This window comes from Anabas testudineus, chromosome 2 (genome assembly GCF_900324465.2).
Source record: "Anabas testudineus chromosome 2, fAnaTes1.2, whole genome shotgun sequence".
Classification (NCBI taxonomy): domain Eukaryota; kingdom Metazoa; phylum Chordata; class Actinopteri; order Anabantiformes; family Anabantidae; genus Anabas; species Anabas testudineus.
Window position 1 is genome coordinate 25,535,156 of NC_046611.1, and position 20,413 is coordinate 25,555,568.

At 40.3% G+C, this 20,413-nt stretch overlaps 1 protein-coding gene across 2 annotated transcripts; it reads left to right on the top strand.

The window, feature by feature from the left end:
- The first annotated feature begins 276 nt into the window (after nucleotides 1-276).
- On the top strand, nucleotides 277-9,480 carry si:dkey-118j18.2. Of its 2 annotated transcripts, none has more exons than XM_033326527.1 (5): nucleotides 277-831; nucleotides 1,091-1,187; nucleotides 1,276-1,435; nucleotides 4,637-4,769; nucleotides 7,617-9,480. In XM_033326527.1, the coding sequence occupies exons 2-5, from the start codon at nucleotides 1,168-1,170 to the stop codon at nucleotides 7,835-7,837; spliced, it is 534 nt and encodes a 177-aa protein (XP_033182418.1). In that variant the 5' UTR covers nucleotides 277-831; nucleotides 1,091-1,167; the 3' UTR covers nucleotides 7,838-9,480. The 2 variants fall into 2 exon arrangements, with proteins under 2 accessions (XP_033182418.1, XP_033182415.1); XM_033326524.1 differs by having other exon boundaries at nucleotides 278-831; nucleotides 1,108-1,187.
- The last annotated feature ends 10,933 nt before the right edge of the window (nucleotides 9,481-20,413 follow it).

Sequence of the window (20,413 nt, forward strand, 5' to 3'; positions counted from 1 at the left end):
CATAACACTATGACATTGTGTGTGAACATATGTATCATATGCTGCCTTCTGTGACCTACGGAAAAAAGAAGATATTGTGCACCGTAATGAAATATCCCTGCATTATTATTATTAATAGTAGTAGTAGTGTTTTACATATTTATTTGTTTGGCTTTCATTAATAAAAAAAATATTTATTTACATCGGACGTCCAACACCATGTTACAACGATAGGTGGTGGACTAAATAGAGATTATGTTTACTTCATTTTCCCTAATCGCAAGCGTCAAACCTCAGCGCCGTGCGGCGGCTGTGTGATCGCGCACTTTTGCTCGAAGTGTTGTCATTTCGCCCCTGAATTTCTCACAGCAGCACTAAAACCTTTTCCTCGTACGAGCTGGGCGAGCAGCAGCTTACGGGAAGCACCGACGGCAGCAGCAGCCCCGTGAACGCCGCCCACTGTGAAAGCGAAGGCAGCACTGAACACACAGGGATGTGCTAACGTGAGGGGAGGCCGGTGTCGCTAGCTTAAACTCTCAAGGACTAACATTACGTGTTTCTTTAATGTTAAGTTAACGAGGAGCTTGTCGAGTGACTAGTCAGCGACCTTGTATGTACTACATAGAAGGTGTGTACATAAAACAGGTCCATTTGAGCTGCTTTGTTCGCAGCGTGGGTGAATAGAGTAGTGGCTTTTATTGTTGTTGTGGCCTGCTTCAGGTTAGCGTTAGCCTAGCTAAACTAGCCGTAGCTTTAGCTGGTTCCAGGAGCTGCTCGCATCACATCCCCGAAACGACGAGGGGAATGGCACACCTTTCCTGTTAACTCCGAGGGCAGAGGTGTCACCGTAAAGTAAGTTCAAAATCATGCTCTGCTCTTTGCTTTGAGCTGAGTAAGGTAACCTCACCTAGCTAAGTTAACAGAGGAGCTGTTGAGTCAAATTCAAATCAGTTTAAGTGCTTATTATGTTTACTTTAGTTTGAATCAGGTGATTCTGAGTTTATAAACGTGAGTTAGTGTTTATTATAACACATATTACTTTAAGTCTATAAAGAGAGGTGGTGTGCTGGATAAACTCGCTCAAAAGTGTAACTGTCTTGTTAACTGTCAGGTTGTGTGTTTGTCCAGGGATCAACAAGTCACTCCACAGATATGAGATCTTGCAATCAGTGATTGACGTCTCACAAAATGGAGCTGTATTGGTACATGTAAGTCTAACAGACGTATTTAGTAATTACACTACTTAAAAAATAAAGTAATTAAATAACATTTTTCCTCTTTTTCTATTTTGTACAGAGTTGTCATCATTTTCATCATTATTAAGATCTTCTTCTATGTGTGCTGGTATCGGTCAAGACAGAGGCAACTGGCAGCGTACCTGAGCAATCCACGCAATGCCCAGATAGTCATTGTTGGAGGAAGGGCCTACCTTCATCAGATGTGTGAGAGACAGAGTGTAAGTAAAAGACGGGGTTCGATCCATCTAAATTTTGCGTCAAATACTTCTATCAAACTCAAATTCTTTTCAGCCTCCTCTCAAATGTTGTACATTCATACCCTATGAAACAGCTCTTTCTAGAGAACTTTAAACTTTGTTTCCTTGGCTTAGATATTTGCTTGTTTTGTACCTCACTTGCAAGTTGCTTTGGATAAAAGCGTCTGATAAATGTAAATCTGAACAAAACAAACTTTAACTGCTCTGTGTAATGAAGCTAATGTTTAAAAATCTATTTCCTGATTGCACAAATGATAAAATGTCACAGAATATGGCGTATCACCAACAGGGCATGCTGAAGCACAGCACTCAAGAAAGCAAATTCTTAAATTCTTAACCTGTTGGATGATAGGTAAATCTTTAAACAAAGGACTTATCTTTCCCCCTTTGTTTGACTAGTCTTCTGTGAATTTTACAATTTGTAGATGTTTCTTTGACCTCAGAATGTTTAAGTCAGTCTAGCATGTTTGTATAAAATAGCACCGTAGCGTTAGCAGGCATTTGTATACGTCATATCCATTTTTCTTTTTTGCAGATGCTTGCAGGATAGATAGAACTTATGTCGTTTTTATGCTAACGTAAATGTCTTTAAGCAGGCTGTGAAACTCGACAAAGTAAGATCAGTGAGTAAGAAGTCTAATGAGGGCACAGTTGTGTTCCATTTCTGCAGAGGAGTTGTTTGCTCTTTTGAAAAGGCATGTGGTTTTCAGTCCGCCACTTTCATTTTGATTATAAGAACGAGACGGGCTACATTTCACACTCAGTGATATTCTGATAGTGGGTGACTTTATGCATGTGTATTAATAGGTACATACTTCTGCTTTGCATGCACATGTTAAATTTTTCTAAGAAGCTTGTTTGACCTCATTGACCGAATGGCAGAACAGGTCAGGTTGACAGTTCATCAGTTAGAAACAATGACTTGACAATGAGAAAACGCAGGGAGAGAGGAAGTGTGACATGCAACAAAGGTTCCAAGCCAGACTTGAACCATGGACGTTGCAATTATGTAGCATACACATGAACCATTAGGCTACTAGTGCACTCCACTGTGTCATTTTTTTGTGTAAACATCATCATTAAAGAGAGACTGCAAGGCTGGAGTAGACTGACTTACAGTAAACAATGTTTACAGAAGTATAGTTAGTCAATGGTGACTCTTGTTCCACGTAACACATGGGACAATTCATAACTTTGTTCCTATTTGGTTTGTAGCATCTTACATTTTGCTGAAACACATTTTTGTCATGCATACTTTGAACTTGTCTTTAAAATTCAGCGCTCTGTTCTGTTGTGATATGTGTAGAATGATAATGCCTTTTCTCAAAATCGGTAAGTAAGGGGTTATTTCTGTGGACTATGCCACAGGTTTAGACAGGCATCATGTTTGTGATTCCCTCAGGATCTTTCATGCTTTACTGCCCCTCTAAGACACCTGGAAGCATCTCCATGATTCAGACACCTTCTAAAATATGCTCAGTGAACTGTATGAAACAGGTTTCTCAGATGGTTTTGAAACTTATTTTCAACTCTTGCTTGAATATCAACCCTTTGGAGTTATTCCAAAGATATTGCATGAATGATTTGTCTCCAACAAATGTCAATTTAGTAATTTCCTCTTAACCTGGACAAAACATCAACTATTTTAACAGTTTTTATCGTGTTAATAACATTTATGAGGCATCTGTGCTTTTTTTTCTCTAAGCATTGTTTGGAATATTTGTACAACAGGAAATGCCTCAGCTGTTAAAAAAATAAATGATGCAGTTGAAACAGAGATGCCTTTTGGTCTGGGGTTTCCCCATGGCACTCTGTGTGCTGTCTGCAGTGTTTATCTGATTTGAGAGAATGTCCAGTCCATCTTAAAAATTACTATTCTTGGTGACTTTGGTTCTTGTCAGACATACTTATAATGTTATAATAGTATATAACCTGCTCAGGAGCCCTTCCATCTTGTTGCATTCATCTTTTTGTTGTTACTCATCTTTAGCCTTCACCACGTCCTAATCTCTTATTGTCCTATGACTATTGGGGTTGTTCTCCCTTGTTCTGAATCATTCCTTTTGTACTCCATTTTTTTCTACTACTATTCTTTTATTCCTCACCCCCCTTGTTCCTCCTGCAGTCTCTGGCGTGTAATGTTCCCTGTTTAGATTTTAATGGAATGTGCACCAGGGAGGCTCCATGGCCATCTATAACCCAGCACCCTGAAAGGTTTCTGGAGAGACGCCAGGATGACAGAAGTTCTGAGCTTGAGTGATTCAGATGCAGCTGGGGAAAAAGTCTTAATGTTGTATCAGTCACTAAGTCTCTTGGACATTTAATTCATGGCTACCTGAAAAGGCAAAGTGAAAGATCTATAAGGAAGCACTTTTGAAGAATGTAGACTCTGGAGAGGTGAAGAAGATAAAGCTTCATCTTAAACAGTTGTGTTGTATTGTGGGGTTTGACACTGCCTGTACATAAGCACCTAAGCCACCAGGCAACTTTAACTTCATAGATCATTTGTGGATATTTAGCTCATAGTGGACTCTCTAAGCTTCATCATTCCCCATCATTTCCTTTCATGCCCACACAACAGGATGGCAATTTTAAACAAATTAAGACATAAGTCAGTGAGCTTTTTAGTCTATCATCACTGACCTCCCTGTTCAGTCCTTCTTCCTGTAACTGTTGCAGTTTACTAGCTAACACAAGACATTGTAACATAACATTGAGAGCTTCCTCAGAAGAAATGTGAGATTAATGAACCACAGTGCTTGTTGTAATACTCAAACCTAGTCCACTTTAAACCCTGTAAATGGTCAGCTGGTGAAAATGACTGTGCCTGCTCTCTGCTTGCCATCTTTTGTCAGTCCTTTTACAATTTCTGTGTCACAGACTAATGTAATGTATACAAGCATTGCCTATTTATATGATTAACTGGCAGGCATCTCCCTACTGTTCTTTGTAAATGACTTGGGTGGGTTTACACGGTTCATTAAGTTTGGGGTTAAAATGTTCCATGCTGGCAGCCTGATGTTGAAAAACACACTTAAACACAAACAAGTGGTTCAAGGCACAGCTTGTCAGACTTACAATGTTTTGTTAATCTTCAAGAATATTCTTGCTTGTTTTTTGTGGTGTATCATTAACTCTCTCTGTGTTTCCTTCCCTCTGTAGCAAACTTCTGTCTGGCATGGTTGGTACGGTGTTCAGGATGACGTGTCAATAGAGGAACCCTCCACAGCTCTGCCACCAGCTGCATCCTTTTCTCACTTGGACATACCACCACCATATGAAGCAGTTTCTGGAGGTAGCAGAGACGCACATAAACGCAACATGACAGATCTTCTTCCTCATTCATTGAGGAAGCAAACTACTGCATTTTTGTTTTTTTCCCTTGTACATCTTCATTCAAAACTTCCCCTATGCTACAGTTTACAGCTGCTCTCCACGCTTTAGTGATCTAAAAAAGTGAAATGCATTTCTGTCTCATTCACAAACAACCTATGAAGTACAACAGATTTTATGTTTGTCCTGTTGTAACACCTACAAACCTGTAGGGTTTATTTTGTAGTCTAGTGTCTGATTTTACCACTTTATAGCCCCACCATAACATTGAAACAGATATAAATGATTGTGCTGGACCGTGTTTTAGTGACCTTTCTGGCAGTTATTGTATTTACATTCACTTAGTGTTGGTAGGGATGGTGGATTGTTTCATGGCTGAAAAGACTTTGTCGCTTTATTTGCACAGTTTGATTTACTTGGTATAGATTCATGTTGATTATGAGTAGAACATTTCCAATGGAAACTGCTTTTCCAGCTGTGTGATACTGAAAGATGTAAGATAAATGAAGATAACTAAATTTATTACTGTGAATAACCTCTACTAGCATCAGAGATCTGTGCAAGAAAACCTGATTAGCCTATGATGGCCAGCTGCTGTGTAGAGTAGTTGCAATTGTGGGGAGATGTACATTAGTTTCACGATGGCTTGGATTTAATACATGGTTGAACCTCCTATTGGCCGCAATAACTTGAAACACAAGTTTCATTCAGGAGGAATATTGGACCATTCTTCCTTACAGAGCTGCTTCAGCTCAGCTATTTCAGCTACCTCCCATGTCATGGGTGATCTGTTCATACTAAACATCCCACTACACAGCTACTTTCTGTTGGACTGGACTTTGAGTGGGCCAGTTCAAAAGGTGGATTTTCGTTGTTTGAAGTAATCCAGTATTAAATTTGGGTTTATTGTTCTGCTGCATCACTTCACATCATCTTCAGCTGTGTCAACTGGTGGACAGCCACCTTGACAGTATCCTGTAGGATGCTTTACTAAACTTGGGATTTAATGTTCCCTTTGATAATAGCAAGCTGTGCAGACCTACAGGCATCAGAGCAGCCCCAAAACATAATGATTTCTCCACAGTTGTGATTATCTTTTCATGTCAGTATGCAGCACCATTTCTACACCATGCATGGTGGAGCTGGCCACCCAGTTCTAGGGAGTGGTAAATTGTCTCTAATTATAGACAGTTTGTCTGTGGACTAATGGATATCTAAAGTCTGGATATCTAGATTACTTCTAGTCCTTCCCAGCTTCTGCAAATCAGCAAGTCTTCACACATCAGCTAGAAAAATAGCAGTAACCCACCACTCCAGTCTATGTTTGTGTTTATGAAGCCTTTTGAACCTTCTCTTTCTGCCAAAATATGAATGTCCTACCATTGGAAATAGGGTAACACTTGATCCAGTGATCCAGCCTATTTCAATCCATCAGTAGCTTTAACATAGGCATGTCGGTTGGTTTCCTTGTATTAACTTCAGGTCCTTTCTAAGCATTTTTGTGGGATTAATGTCAGGACATTGACTTGGCCAAATCCAAAACGGGACACAGGGCTAAAGCAGTGAACTTTGTCTTAGTGTAAGACAAGAAGGCATTGCTTTGTTTAATAATCTCTTTTTTCATCCAATCACTGCACTACTTTCTCGGTCTGCAACGTTTTTTGTCCTGCACACAATCAAATGTAAAATCATTGGGTGGATAATTAGTAACCCAGTTACATGTATATGTGGCAGAGACATCAAGGTACTCCAGGAGATATCTACATGGGGGAAAAAACATTTCTCTAATCCTCCACTCAGATTTAAAAAAAAAAAAAAACAAGGATTTACATGATATTCAAGAAAGCAGCTTACTCAAGAAAGCCAACTGTAAGGGCGTTAATAGTGTACTGTGTATTGGTATATTACTCATAATGAAATGGACAGCTGTAACATTTTTATATATTATTATCCCCTTTCTCTTATCTGTTTTAGCTGTGCAGACAAAAGCAAAGTTAGTAAGAGGGTAAAAACTGTTTAACTCTTCTGATGAGGAGGATCATGTACACTACTGGTACTGTCTGACACGTCTGATCATTCTGCATTCATCCTCATTAATTTCTACTTTTTTAAGTTCATTTCTGTCCCTAACCACTCATCTTCTTCATGGTTTAAAGATCCATAAACAGTGCTCTCTGTGTATTCAACCTTTTGCATCTTTCATAATGCAGCATATTGTTTTTAGTTTTTTTAAACGATGTCTTTGTGAGGTCATGAAAGACTGTATAAAGTTGCCGGGCCAGCTGCTAAATCAGTTTTGGGTTTTATTTTATTTGCTCTGGACTCATTCAGTCTGACAGCAGGATGTGGCCATAGAGGCTGCAAATGGTGACATTACACCACTAATTCTATTAGTTCTTGCTGCAGCCTAATTGTCGCCCCTGCGTCTGATCTTGTTTCCTATCATAGACATCAGAGGAGGTTTCAGGGTTTGCAGGATTTGAATGTTTATTATTGTGCTAAAGTATGAATGTATAAGTTCTGGAGGCACGTCTTGGGATTGTATGCACTTACTTCAGCATCAGTTCTCTAACGTGCATCTATGGTTTCACTTACTATCTTCTTGAAGATGAAATACTTGGACTGCTCGAGGGTGACATACTCGTCACGCTTGTCGATTGCTTATGCAAACACAACAGAGTCATTGTCACTTAATATATTATAGAGGCATGAATTAAGTTTTTAATTAATCATGCAACTGTAATGTTGAATTCTGTTGGCTTACATTTTTTGACAACTGGCTGACTGCTTGACCTGTCTTTCCTTTCAGAGGATGATCTGAAGCCCCCTCCCTACAGCGAGTGTGCTCATGGTAATGAGGCAGAAGGCCCTCGTCCCTCCCACCACAGTCTTCTCATTTCAGCAGGAGGAGACTCAACTAGTGTAAATGAACCCCCACCCCCCTACACACCGTCCCCCCCTACACAAGTCAGTCAACATGACAGCCCTATAAGCCACATTGAGTCGCAGTCGGAGAGCAGTTCCACTTAATCGGTCCCTGATGCCAGTTTGCCTTTTTCATGCACTGCCTTCCTACATTCAACCTCAGTGATCGTTGCCAGCCTAACTCTCATCACATGAGAGCAGTTTATTTGGATGCAAGTGTGTGTGTGTGTGTGTGTGAGTGTGTGTTTGTGTGTGTGTGTGTGTGTTTGGTGGTTTTTCGAACCAAGTTGTTTTTCTACTTTGTATTGTTTAAAAAAAAGTGGTCATCTGATGAGTTTGGCAATAACAGATGACATCAGCAAGCCTGTGTGCCTCAGTCAGGACAGCAGAACCAGCCTCCTAGCTATGACGAGGATAACACTCTTAACCTCTAAGCTCAACAGGAATCAGTGAGGCAGAGGTAAGCATAGAGATGGACACTTTAAAAATGTTCTGTTTTTATGAAGTTGTTTTCTGCTGTATGTCCGAGGCCACTTCCTTACACAGATCAAAAACAAGTGACTCATGTTTAAAACATGAGTGGGGGAATGAGTAGATGCTTGACAGCTCCTAGTTCCTGCTACTGTGACACAAAGTGTGGGCGTCTTTGTGTGTCTGTCTATAGACATTGTTGTGAACATAGTAACAGTCTGATAGAATTTCATTATGTAGACAGTCTAATTAGATTTCGGGGCACCTTGCTACGTTCATTTACATTAAATAAATTGTTTCAACTTCTTCAAACTGTTATTAAGCTCAATGCTTCATCAATACTGTACGTGGTTATGTGAAGACAAAGTATATTGACTTCATAATGAATGAATAATTGTCATAAATAACCTCATTAGCATCACCGCTTTAGTTTAATATATCATAGTTATTATACTGGAACATCAGGCAATTGAAGTGCCTATAACATCTATGAAAGGAAGTGAGCAAGGACAAACAGGCAAGGAGAACAAGTTAATATAATAAACATTTCTTGGCAGTAAACAAGAGATTGCTCTCTGTTGATTATCACCTTTGTAGCTCGGTTCTGTTTCTGCTCCACATTAGCACCTGTACACCAGGTTGCGAGGGTTTGTGCAAATTGTATGAACATGAATTTTCTTATTTCTGCATCATGAAAACACACAGAATTTGACAAATAGTCTTAGTAGTAGTATGTAGTATTTGACCCAGGTGTAAAGTTATCAGTTCTGATGTTATGAACTGTGATGTTGAGTTGAACACTTGAATGAAAAACAGTTAAACAACAGTTACAGTTAAACTTATGACAAAAAACAGGGCTGTGAGCTGAAGTTCAAAACATTTACAGTATGATGCTATTGGCTGCATTTAATGTGCCAGGAAGTTATCAGCAAAGCTCAGTTACTACATTTTTCATAATTGTTGCAAAATTAAGACTAACCAAATTAAAAATGTTCATCAGCATCTGTTTTTTATTATTCATGGTAATCTGCCACAGGCTGGTAGATGTCAGCTGACTATTTTCTTTTTCCTGATGGTTGTCCTGTCATAGTATTGCTTTTGGAAATGTTATTTCTTTGCTTTAAGCATTTTGTGCCACTGCATTTCAAGATAACCGAAAATAACACTGTAAGATCATCCTCTCAAATAATGCACCTCCCATCTTTGTTTAAGCAAAAATATAATCTGTGTATAGTCTGTACCTGGGGGTGGGAATGAGAAAATAAATACTGCGTAACTGTATTTTATTTTTTTATTATTTTTGTGCCATTAGTCAAGTATATAAAAGAGGATCTTCATAGAGGATCACTATTCAAAATTGAATGTGTTAAGATGATAATCCTATGTATTGTGATGACAAATCCTGGTGCATCCATCACTGATGCCTTTTACAAAGTCTTTCCTGTGGTTTTACAATCTGAAGGATACAACAGAAGCTGTGAGCTACAAATCTAAATATAGCATTGTACTCTGAAATCAAGAACAGCAGCAGCATGATGATGATTGACTACCTAGACCATAGTATTACTGGCTTCTAAGTAATGTGCATCCTGTTCCTTAACTTCATGTTCATTCCCATCACGGGCGACATATCAGATCTCTCTAGTGAGGGGGCGTTTTTTTTTTTTTTTTTTTGGTCTGATTTGGGGAACTCTGCCTTCTATATTAAACTGTTGTTCATAATTTTGCAGTCTTAAGTGTTTCTTCCTTACAGTTTACATTCACTGTAAATAGATGAAATACATTGTGGTATTTGTACTATTTACTTGTGATTAATTATGATTTGGGCTTAACCAGTCCATTTACATGTTAGCTAGTAAGTAAGTATTGTGTCAAAGGTCAATTTAAGCAGCAGAGGCCATGAAGTCATCAATTTAAGCTATTGACACTAGATACAGTATATTCCACAATTCATGTCTATTACATCTTTCATTGCCCCTGTGCAACACTGAGGCTCCTACAGAGCAACATAAGACATAGAACAACAGCAACAGCAATCCTGAGTTCAGGATTAAATCAAACTTCATTTGAGTGCTGCTTTAATGTATGTTGTACAGTACATTATACGGGGATATGTCAGTGAGAGCAGAATGAGATTTGTCCCAGTGGTATTTAAAGAATGGCACCCAGTGGTTGCTTTGTCTCAAGGGACACAAGCTGAAAGATCCCTGGTCAGATACAGTGACGTCAGGAGTGTTGGTGAAGGGATTTGACAACGTGGGAAAGCGGAAGTGGCAGAGAGAAATGAGGACTATATAACACACAGAGGAACCAGGGAGAGTGAGAGGGAGGAGATCTTCCTCTTTGAATTTTCATCAAATGCTTATGTTTGGGTTTGGCAGTTGCCAGGGTGTATTCGTGCTACTGTGCATCAACATAACCTCTAATGCTATGGAGAGGCAGCGTTATTTATACAACATGTCAAACACAGGCAATTCAGTAGAAAAAAGAAGGTCTTAGAATGACATTCAACGTTAAATAAGCAAAAAAATAAAAAGAGGTTTTATTTATTTTGTATAGGTATCTTCAGGCAGAGACTGTGGCGGCTCTCCTTTAGTTTTTCTGCCATGTTGTGCTACGTCTTACTGTTGTTGTGATTTGTCTTGGCCTTCACAGAGGAAGTGGGTGAGTAGCCCAAGTATAGGTACTAAAACAGGTTGTAGATGAATTTAAAATCCTGATTCTGTGGAGTGAATTCCATCGGTCTTAAAATGTAGTCTGCAGACCCAGAAAATAAGGCACTGTTGGGATGATATATGCAGCACATCTCGTCATGCATTAAGTGCCAACACCGTGGTTTTCATTTTCTCAATGTGCAGCCAAAATACTATCTGCTCCAAAAGTACTGGAACGGCATTAAGGCTGACACCTGTACCATGTTAGGTTACTTCTATTACAGCCTCGTACAGTTGTTGGGTGCTTTGGGGGGGTCTCCCTATAAGAGTCCTCTTCAGCAACTGAAATGCATATTGAGTTGAGGTCCAGTGTGTGGCTAAAGCCGTCAGCTGTAGTTGTTTTCCTTGGCTGATCCATCCTCTGCATGTTGCTCAGTGCACCAGGACCATACTTCTTGCCCCAGACATCCTAAAGTGCTGTATTTTCTACGTCCAGTGGTTACGTAATGCTTCTTATTGTTTTTGTCTCTTTTCTCAGATAGACAATGGCTGCTTTACTTCCATAGGAAGAGATCCAATGTTCACAGGTAAAACTCAAGGCCTCCACTTTTGTCTCATATATTATTCTTTTGATTTTAAACCCAAGTCTCTTTATTGTACAGCAAATACTAATGAATTGGCCTTGATTTTCCAGTACTTCCTTAGGGGACTGTACACATCTTGGAAAAAGCACACTACTTACACTACTTTTTTTTATTCTTACCACTTATGACTTTTGCATCTTTGATGGCAAAGTCACCCACAACCACTGCTATGACTTCATAACTTAATCACTTTGCCAGTTCTCAGTTTGACAGATACCTATTTTTAAGTTTTCAGAGCTTTTTTTCCAAATCACGGCTCAGTACAACACTTGATTTCACCTTCAAAATGCACCAACACAACCAGAATGATCATGTTACTGTCAAGTCTTAACCATAACAATGGCAGGATTTGTCTCCCAGCATCTTGGGCACAGAGACAATGGACCTCTGGGACCGGACAAACTAAAAAGCTTCCTGTTTTTATTGCAATCAAGCCGTGGCTGACGTGGCTGGTTTGTAGCTATGTGGGTTTTTTTTTTAGGTTTTTTTTTTTTTTTGTGAATGCACCTGAATATAGCAAATTATAATAAAATGTACCTGATTGTCTGCTGAGTTTTGAATGTAAACTTAACATTTGGAACAATCAGGGCAGCGGCCCCAAAACTGGGAGAGGCTCCAGCAGATACCAGGACCGGCGTCCGAGATCTCTGTCCAGAAGAGTCCTGGAAACACCTAAGATACTGCACGAGACCCTCAAGCTCCCAGGCCTCTGTTAGAGGACCCAAACTTGAAGGACCAAGACCACCTACAGGGGAAAGTGGGAACACATTTTAAATATATAATAATTTGTACTAAAAGAACCATAACTTAAGATAATATCTGCTATATATATCTGATCTAGACTTAAATCCCCCATGATGTGGGGGGACTCAATGCTCAGTCCACCCTCAGTAAGGACAGGAGAGATGATTACATTAACGTTCCCAAACACTGCTGAAATTGGGCATGAGACGATTTCTTATGACAGTTTCCCACATTCTGTAATGTGCCTCTAGAGAGCAGTGTTGCACCACAGGTTTCTGAGCCGTTTGCGCCTGTTGCTCAGTCCGTGTGCTGAGCCTGAAACAAGAACGGCTTCTGATTGATATCACCTCAGTATAGATTGATGTCTTTTATTACACATTTTACTGACAGAAAACTGCATTGACTTTTGCTCCAAAGTTTTATACTTCAGATGGAGAAAATAATTGGTCACGATCAAGATCAATTGTGCAGTCCTCTCTTGGAATGTAAAGCCGAGTAGATACTCAAGGACGTTCATTTTTCATATCTTTGCCTCTCAGCTGCTGCATCACTAAGCTGCATACAAATAAGCTGAGTTTGAACATTTCACACTTTGTGTACACTCGATTCCACATCTTTCTGCTAAGCAAAGCATGGTGATTTGTATGGAAACTCTGGAAAATGACAATGTTTAGTAGTTCTCACCCCTAATTATTAATTGCTGTATTAATAGGGAATTAGAGTGTTGCTATAGCACGCCTTACTTGCTGAATCTATTATCTTTATTTTCCGTGTGGAAGCAGTTATTCAAGAAGCACTGAATTGAATACAGCCTTTATGCAACACTTCATGTACAGTATGAGCAGAACTTGTGTCAGATTTAAATGGAGTTACATAAGCGCTCTGTTTGTCACTTCTGCTTTGGCTTTGACTAACTGACGCTTCCTGTGGAAATATTTGCATTTTGGGATACAGGCAACAATCCATCATACGAACCGTTTTACTGATCATTACATCTCGATATAAACAGCTGTATAATGGACACAGTACAAAACGCCCTCCTCAAGGATATTCACTGAACCTCTTTCCAGATTATTGAGGTCTCCAAGGCCATTGGAGAACCAGAATAGATGATTCAGTTACCCTCCGTTGCCTGCAGAAGATGTATTGCACCTCGCAGCCTCGCGTTTGGGTGCAGTACCTATCGAATGACATGTATTTTGAGGCTTGTGCACATGGAAAAAACCACAGCTTTTGAATTCTGCAAGAAAGCACATTCCAGGCATGGGCAGGGAAGGATACGGTTTCAAAAGTACCTATTATTATTATTATTATTGTTATTGATTTTTCACCTCAAAGTCATTTGAGATGAGGATACCCATCACTAGCCTGAGCAAAGCTGTTGTTTACACTGTTTAAATTTTTATTCCGCTTCAAATTCCTATGGTATACTTGTGTGGCGACAGCGTAACATCACAGCACAGCAGAACTTAATGAGTTTTGCAGGTCATTTAACTGCTAACAGATTTCCTTCCTGCACCTTTTTCTTTTATTTGTTAGTTGGTTTTATTTTATGTAGCAAAATACCCAGGTGAATTACAGTTTGGACCATGTTTTTGCAGGATATAAAACAATAAATGATATGGACATCTTCCATTGGAATTAGATGTAGGAAGCTGAGCTGAGTCGATACGAGTCAGTGATTTAACAACCCCTCTGCCATATGACCTTCTTTTAGCATATTTGTTTCAGAGCTCTAGCTGGTTTCACCTGACAGTAAAGTGGTTTGTGGAGAGGGTGATTTTGTGCCATGCACTCATTAAAACGTCTGCTCAAACACTGTCAACGACGAGAAGCCACAGAGTAGGTGTCTCACATCAACCCAGGACTGTGACCATTTGTGTCCACTTGGATCTTTCCTCTGCCACCGGATGCACTACTAAGAATACAGATCACATTTTTTGAGTCACAATAATGTGACGAAAGTTCAAGATACATTGATACACTGACTGTTTTTTGTTTTTTGTTTGTTTGTAGCTAAAAAAAAACGCTGTTTCTTGGAAGAGTACTAATCATATTGTAGTTAAAGTAATTATACAGGATGTACCTCTACTTGTTCACTTAGCAAAATGTGCTTTTAGCAGGCAAGTCCTTACACTTTGACTTGAGTAGTAAGTACTGACTGCCACTTTTGGAAGCATCTCAATTACTGGAGTGCTGGGAAATTTAGTGCATTTTTATTCCCCAGATGATGTCGCTTTGCTGGGCCCTTGGAATTTTTTTTTATGCCACCAGGGTGATTTATTTATTTTGGTTTTGGCTGAAAGGTTTAACAATTGGATAGATTGCCATGAAATTCAGACAATCATCGTCCCAAGAACACCGATCTCATTGTCTTGATCCTTTGACTTTAGCCACCTGATGATCAGCTTTCACTCGTCTAGTGAATATGGTGACATCTACTGGATGGATTGAGATAAAATACAGAATACAGACTTGTGTACTCGTTTGCCTTGTATCTATCTAAACATAACTTCAGATAAGATAAAATTGACTAATAGAGACGAGGCTAAGCACGTTCCCTTGAGGTAATTCAGTTAGCTCTACATAGTCACAGCTAGATAATCCAACCCATACTCAGAACAAGTCTAATATAAGCCTGTCTTAGTTACTCAGACGTGGGGTTTGCAGTTGTGGATTTCTCATCATTAAAAACACTTTGAGTTTTTGGTTTGCTTCACACAGCAGTTTTAAATTCAGCTAGCTTTCATCAACATCAAAAGCATGATAACAGGTTCATCATTTCTCCTTGGCCTGTCACTACAGATATAATCTAGAGGGCAGGGACATGCCCGCTCCTGTGTCTGTGTGATGACAGGATAAGTGAGGATGCCTGAATGTCAGGAAGGAAGGATGAGCACCTGCTGCAGACAGGCATGTGTTGGAGCATAATGATGTGGCAGTCAAGATAGCTGGTTGTTTAATTTTAAAAATGTATTATCGCCTGCTGGACATGATCGTCATTCATTTTCCTCAGGACCTTGCTGGCTCCTGTACTTACCAGTCCCTCTAGATGGCAAAGACTTGTGCAAGCAGTGCACTCTTCCCAACTCCCCAAGGTAATTTGTTTGTAACTGGAGGTGATAAATTAAGCATTTTTTAATCCCAGAAAAATGCCTCTGAGTGGGAAATCGTCATCCAGTGTGTGACTTACAGCCACCGCTGGCTTCATCCGAGTGATGAAAGGTGGAAGTAGAAACTTCTTTTTTCCTCCTGGAGGACCAGCAGCTTAGCCTGTGAAGTAAAGCATTCATCCCACTGCCACTGCTTGAGAAGTCGAAAATCAGCTGAGAGTTGTTACAGAAACTGTATGAAAACATCCATCTGACTTACAGAAATGTCGTAATTCTTATCTGGATTCACTGTGCCAAAGTGTTGCGTTTGCCCTTCAGCGTTTGGATTCTGACGTGATGTGCATTGCTGACTTTTTTTTTTTTTTTTTTTTTTTTTTGAAAGAACCACGAATTGAAGAAGTGTGTCAGCTCCTTGCAAACAATGTCTCTCCGCTTGTACAGTTTGTACAAAAACTTCAAAAGTGTAGGTGCAGAGAAGATTGAGTTTTTCTGGGAGCTGTCAATAGAGTAGACAAAGACGTGGAGTACACAGAAGATACGTGTTGAGCAGGAAGCGAGAGGAGCAGCCAGGGAACCGGCAGAGAAAAGACCAGTCTGTAAATCCTCGTGAATGCCCTGAATCCTGCCGACCTCTGACCATATGTTAATTTTCCTCTCTCTCCTCCGAGGCCTCATTGCTCACCTGCCGTCCCAAACAACAATTTCCAAATGTCTTTGTAAAAAGACGCCTTCCTCATCTGGTGCCCGAGCAACTTGTTCCCATTTATCAGCTTAGTGCGAATTTACATTTTAATTGAATCCTGAGGTTTGAGCCAAACTATACTTGCTGAGTAACTGGAGCCCCTTCAGAGAAACTTTCCAGGCTGAGTCCACTGAAGACGACAGCCAGTCACACCTGCTCGCATTGACCGTGCAGAACTCAGCGTTATGTGCCAAAATTGCTCATAGCATCACTGCCAGGCATATCCTTAGATTGTGTGTGTGTGTGTGCGTTTGTGTGTGTGTGTGTTGCAATATTACAAAACCACAACTGGGCTTTGTGTGTGCGTATTTACACATCAGCTTCTATGTGTTTTAATTAGTTTGAATGTGCCAAGAGTTTTCATGCTCCCATTGCCAGGGATATACTTGGAACGTGTGTGTAAAGACAGCAGGGAATTAGAGCTGGGCTCAAGGTGTGTGTGTGTGTGGGTGTGTGTGTGTGTGTTCTCAGATCATTCACAGATCAGCGCTCTATCATACTAATTAGGATGGACACGTCTACTCCTACACACTCTTTTGATGTGGCATGTTGGGCCAACTCTGCTGATGTGAGCGATTCTGTCTAATAAGATACAGTAGAAGATAAAAAGATGGGATTCATCAGGAGCCATCTTTGTTTGGTCAACCTTTTACATGTGGGTAGAGTCTTTTATCAGACAACACAGGGGTACATGACAGGGGCTCCTAGTTGAGTTTGCAGTGCCGTGTGGGTAAGTAGAGTTTAGTGTTATACTTGCGGTGAGTAAAGTTTGTCTTTCATGTTCATAGTTTAATACACTCTTAATCTGGATACAGTCCCCTGTGACAACTGTCCTCGGAAAAGGATGCAGCTTTGTTTAATGTTTTCAAGTGCACAAGTGGAACTAGCAAGTATTTTTAGCATTGCTCATAGTTTATTATTTTCTTTTAATAAATCAATTGTTTGTTCTATCAAATGTCAGAAAAGAAGTGTTAAATGCCCATCATAAGTTCAGAGAGCCCAAGGGAACATCTAAAAATACATTGTGTTGAAACCAAAAGATCTTCATTTTACAGTTTATTAAAAATACAGAGATTAAAATATAATATTGACATTTATATTTTTGCTGGAAAGATTGACATGATTGTGTTTTTTGTAGCAACAGGTTTCATATGCAATGCAGCTTCACCCTGAAACACACGGAAATATCTAAACATACAAGCATGAGGTTCATATTTGTGATCTCACCTGAAACGTTACTGTTAAATGTATTGGCATGAAATTTAGTGCAGACTCCTGTGTGCACCTCAGGATGAAATATCATCAGTTTGATGATTCCCCAGCATATTATCTGCTGCCAGGTACGCTGTTATTGAAATCTGATCACATAATCAGCTCCTATTTCGTTTTTCCACCAAGTTATTAACTCATTGACTAATTGTTTCTGATTTACTGAGGTGAATATCTTTAATTCAGGTTCAATAAAAAAAGTCTCTCCTTACTGTACTAATCAGGGGTTTGGAAGTTTTGAAGGCTAATTGGTGTATGTTTCACTTACACTAATATAGTTGGGAGCTATACCTATTACAATGCAATCCAAGCGCTAATGTCTTATTATTGCATTATTTCCAGACTGCGGCACCTGCAGTCATTCCTTCATCCAAGTGCAGCGCATAACAAGATAGTGATTAACTTCTGTGTTATCACACTGATAAAGCACAACTGAAGAGTCAAGAACAGAACTGCTTTGTGAAGTAAGTCATTAGGAGTCTGACTAATTACATGTCGTCAGACCTTCCTCTCTCATTTCTTCAGCCAGAACAAATGAGCGTTCCTCTGTCTGCTTATACCTCATGCACATCCAAAATGAAAATGTAAAGTTGTGCTAAGAGATGGAAACAGCGACATTGTAACTTAAGCAGATTATGCTTCGGTGTGACACTGGAAAGTGTTATCACAACATTAAAACAGATAAGAGTTAATTAACTGATAATGGCACTCTGTTCACCGAGATGAAAGTCAGCCAAGTGAAATGAAAGGATGGGAGTCAAAGAGAAGAAAATGGGCGTTGAATGTGCAGATTGAAAAGAAAAGCAGATCATTTTATTCCTGCTTATTAAGCTTCACCTGTGGGATGGCACGAAGACCAAGAATGCTGCGTAGTCTTTAACACAGCTGCCACAACAATGACCTTAAGCAGGGCGTATGAATTTCAGCGCGTCTACTTCTATACAAATTGCACTACAGGCTTCTCGGAGGAAACAGCACACCTGTCACGCTCCGCCTTTGATCTCTCGATGATGACCTCTTTTATTCACTCCTGCTCTTGTTCCTAAAGCCAGCATGAGACAGCGGAGCGAATTGATGGCAACAGCACGAAACCCCAGAGTTGTTGTGTTCTGGGGGAAGTGAACTTACCGAGAGGGCAGGAAAAACACAACCCTTCCTCTTCCTGCGTGCCAGGCTTTTGATCATCATTCCAGCTGGTTTTATCGGCTCTGTCCTCCCCTCTCACCGATGAGAAACAATGTACTTTATTCCATTACACTGTAAATCCAATCTCATGCTTCACGCTCTGTAGAAGAGTAGCAGAAAGACGGAATGAATGAGATGCTGCGGGGTAGTGTTGACACAAATCCCCACAATCCCTAAGGCGACACCAGGCGGTCACTGGGGTACAGTTGGAGGATTGGGAGAAATTAACCAATCAATTAAGGGGCTGATGGGACCCTGTGTAGCTATTAGGGAAATGCTTATGCTACTGAAGCGAGAGGAGTGCACTCGGGTCGACCAAGCACCCAACCTGGGCTGTTTATAAATGTTGTTGCCTATTCTGACCAAAAGGTCTCCGCTGGGAAATCAGTGCTCTTCCTGAGGGAAAGTCTTCAAGTGTACAATTAAAAAATAATTAGCATTTGCTGCCTAAACTGTGGACTTGCACACATAAATTCTTCTATGTTATCACCATCAAGGGCAAGAGAACACAGTGTGGTCTGAAATGGAAATGAATCTGTCCGTCTGTAGGATCCCACACTGCTGCTGCTGCTGACTATCCTAGACATCTGATGAATGTCTAAATTAATAATGCATTGTGAGGAAATCAATATTTAATTCTTTAAATCTGTTGCAAACAGCTTGTAATATTCGCTGATCTATCTGCTGCATGATTCACGCAGCAATATAATACCTTTAAAGAGCCCAGAAGCTGGATGTCTCTCCCGCTCACGGAGCCCTTTCAGCATCAGTTAACAAAGTGTCTCACATATGGAACAGTCACCATTTGGTGTTGAACACAGCCGAGGACGCTGATGTACGACTCATCCCATCGAACCTGTTATTACCTCAAAAGAAATCAGCTCAAGATCTAATATAGGAAATTGAATGAACGTCCTCACCGGCTAATGACAATTAACCCGCTCCAGGGTTTAGACTAGTTCGGCCTTTTAATAGTGTAGGCTTTGAATTGAAATGCATCTTCCCTGGATGGACATTTTCAGTAACAGTGCTCTAGATAAGGTCATGTTTTATTTATTCAGAAAATGAAGATTTCTGAATAAATTTGAATTTGGCTGTGTAGTGTTCCTCCGTGGGACAATCTGTCCACTCTCCAGTTTCATTTCAGGCTGAACAACTATTACATGGACTGTTATAAAATTTTATACCGACATTAATGATCCCAACGGAGGAGTCTTAATGACATTTAGTGGAGCCAGAGTTTGGCCTTTTTTTGGGGGTGAGTCCTCTCACCACAACCAGATCCCAGTTCAGGTTCTGGATGCAGACGCCATCTGTACTTTTAAGACTGATTGAGGCTTCAACTTTCCTATTTAATAAAGCTCAAAGTCAGAGCTGACTCAGGTGACTGTGAACCATCTCTTAATTATCATGCTACAGACCTCAACTGCTGGCGGACACACTCTCTAGTCATTTATATGCCACTGCTGCATGTCATGACCTTTGTGTCTTCTCTCTCCTCGTAGTTGTGCTTCCTCTTCTGTGTCTCCCCCTCTCTGTACTTTCCTGCCAGACCTGTATATTTCCAGTGTGCAGTTCCTGGCCCGACCAACATCCCCAGTGTTCGTCTCTTGCAGTGTCTTCTTGTTCTTGTCAGAGAGGAGTTATTGTGTTGTTTCGTTAACCCACTTAATGATCCATAAGCAGCGAGTGAGGAGAAGGACAGGACGCTCTCCCTGGAGGAGACACGCACAAGCCGACTGGGTGCAACGTGCACAATGAGCTAAGTGAAGGAACGTACCTGAAGCCTGCGTGTGTGTGGGTAAACCGGCCTGGAGCGCAGTCATCACCACACTTACAGACTCGTCCCAAACACTCTG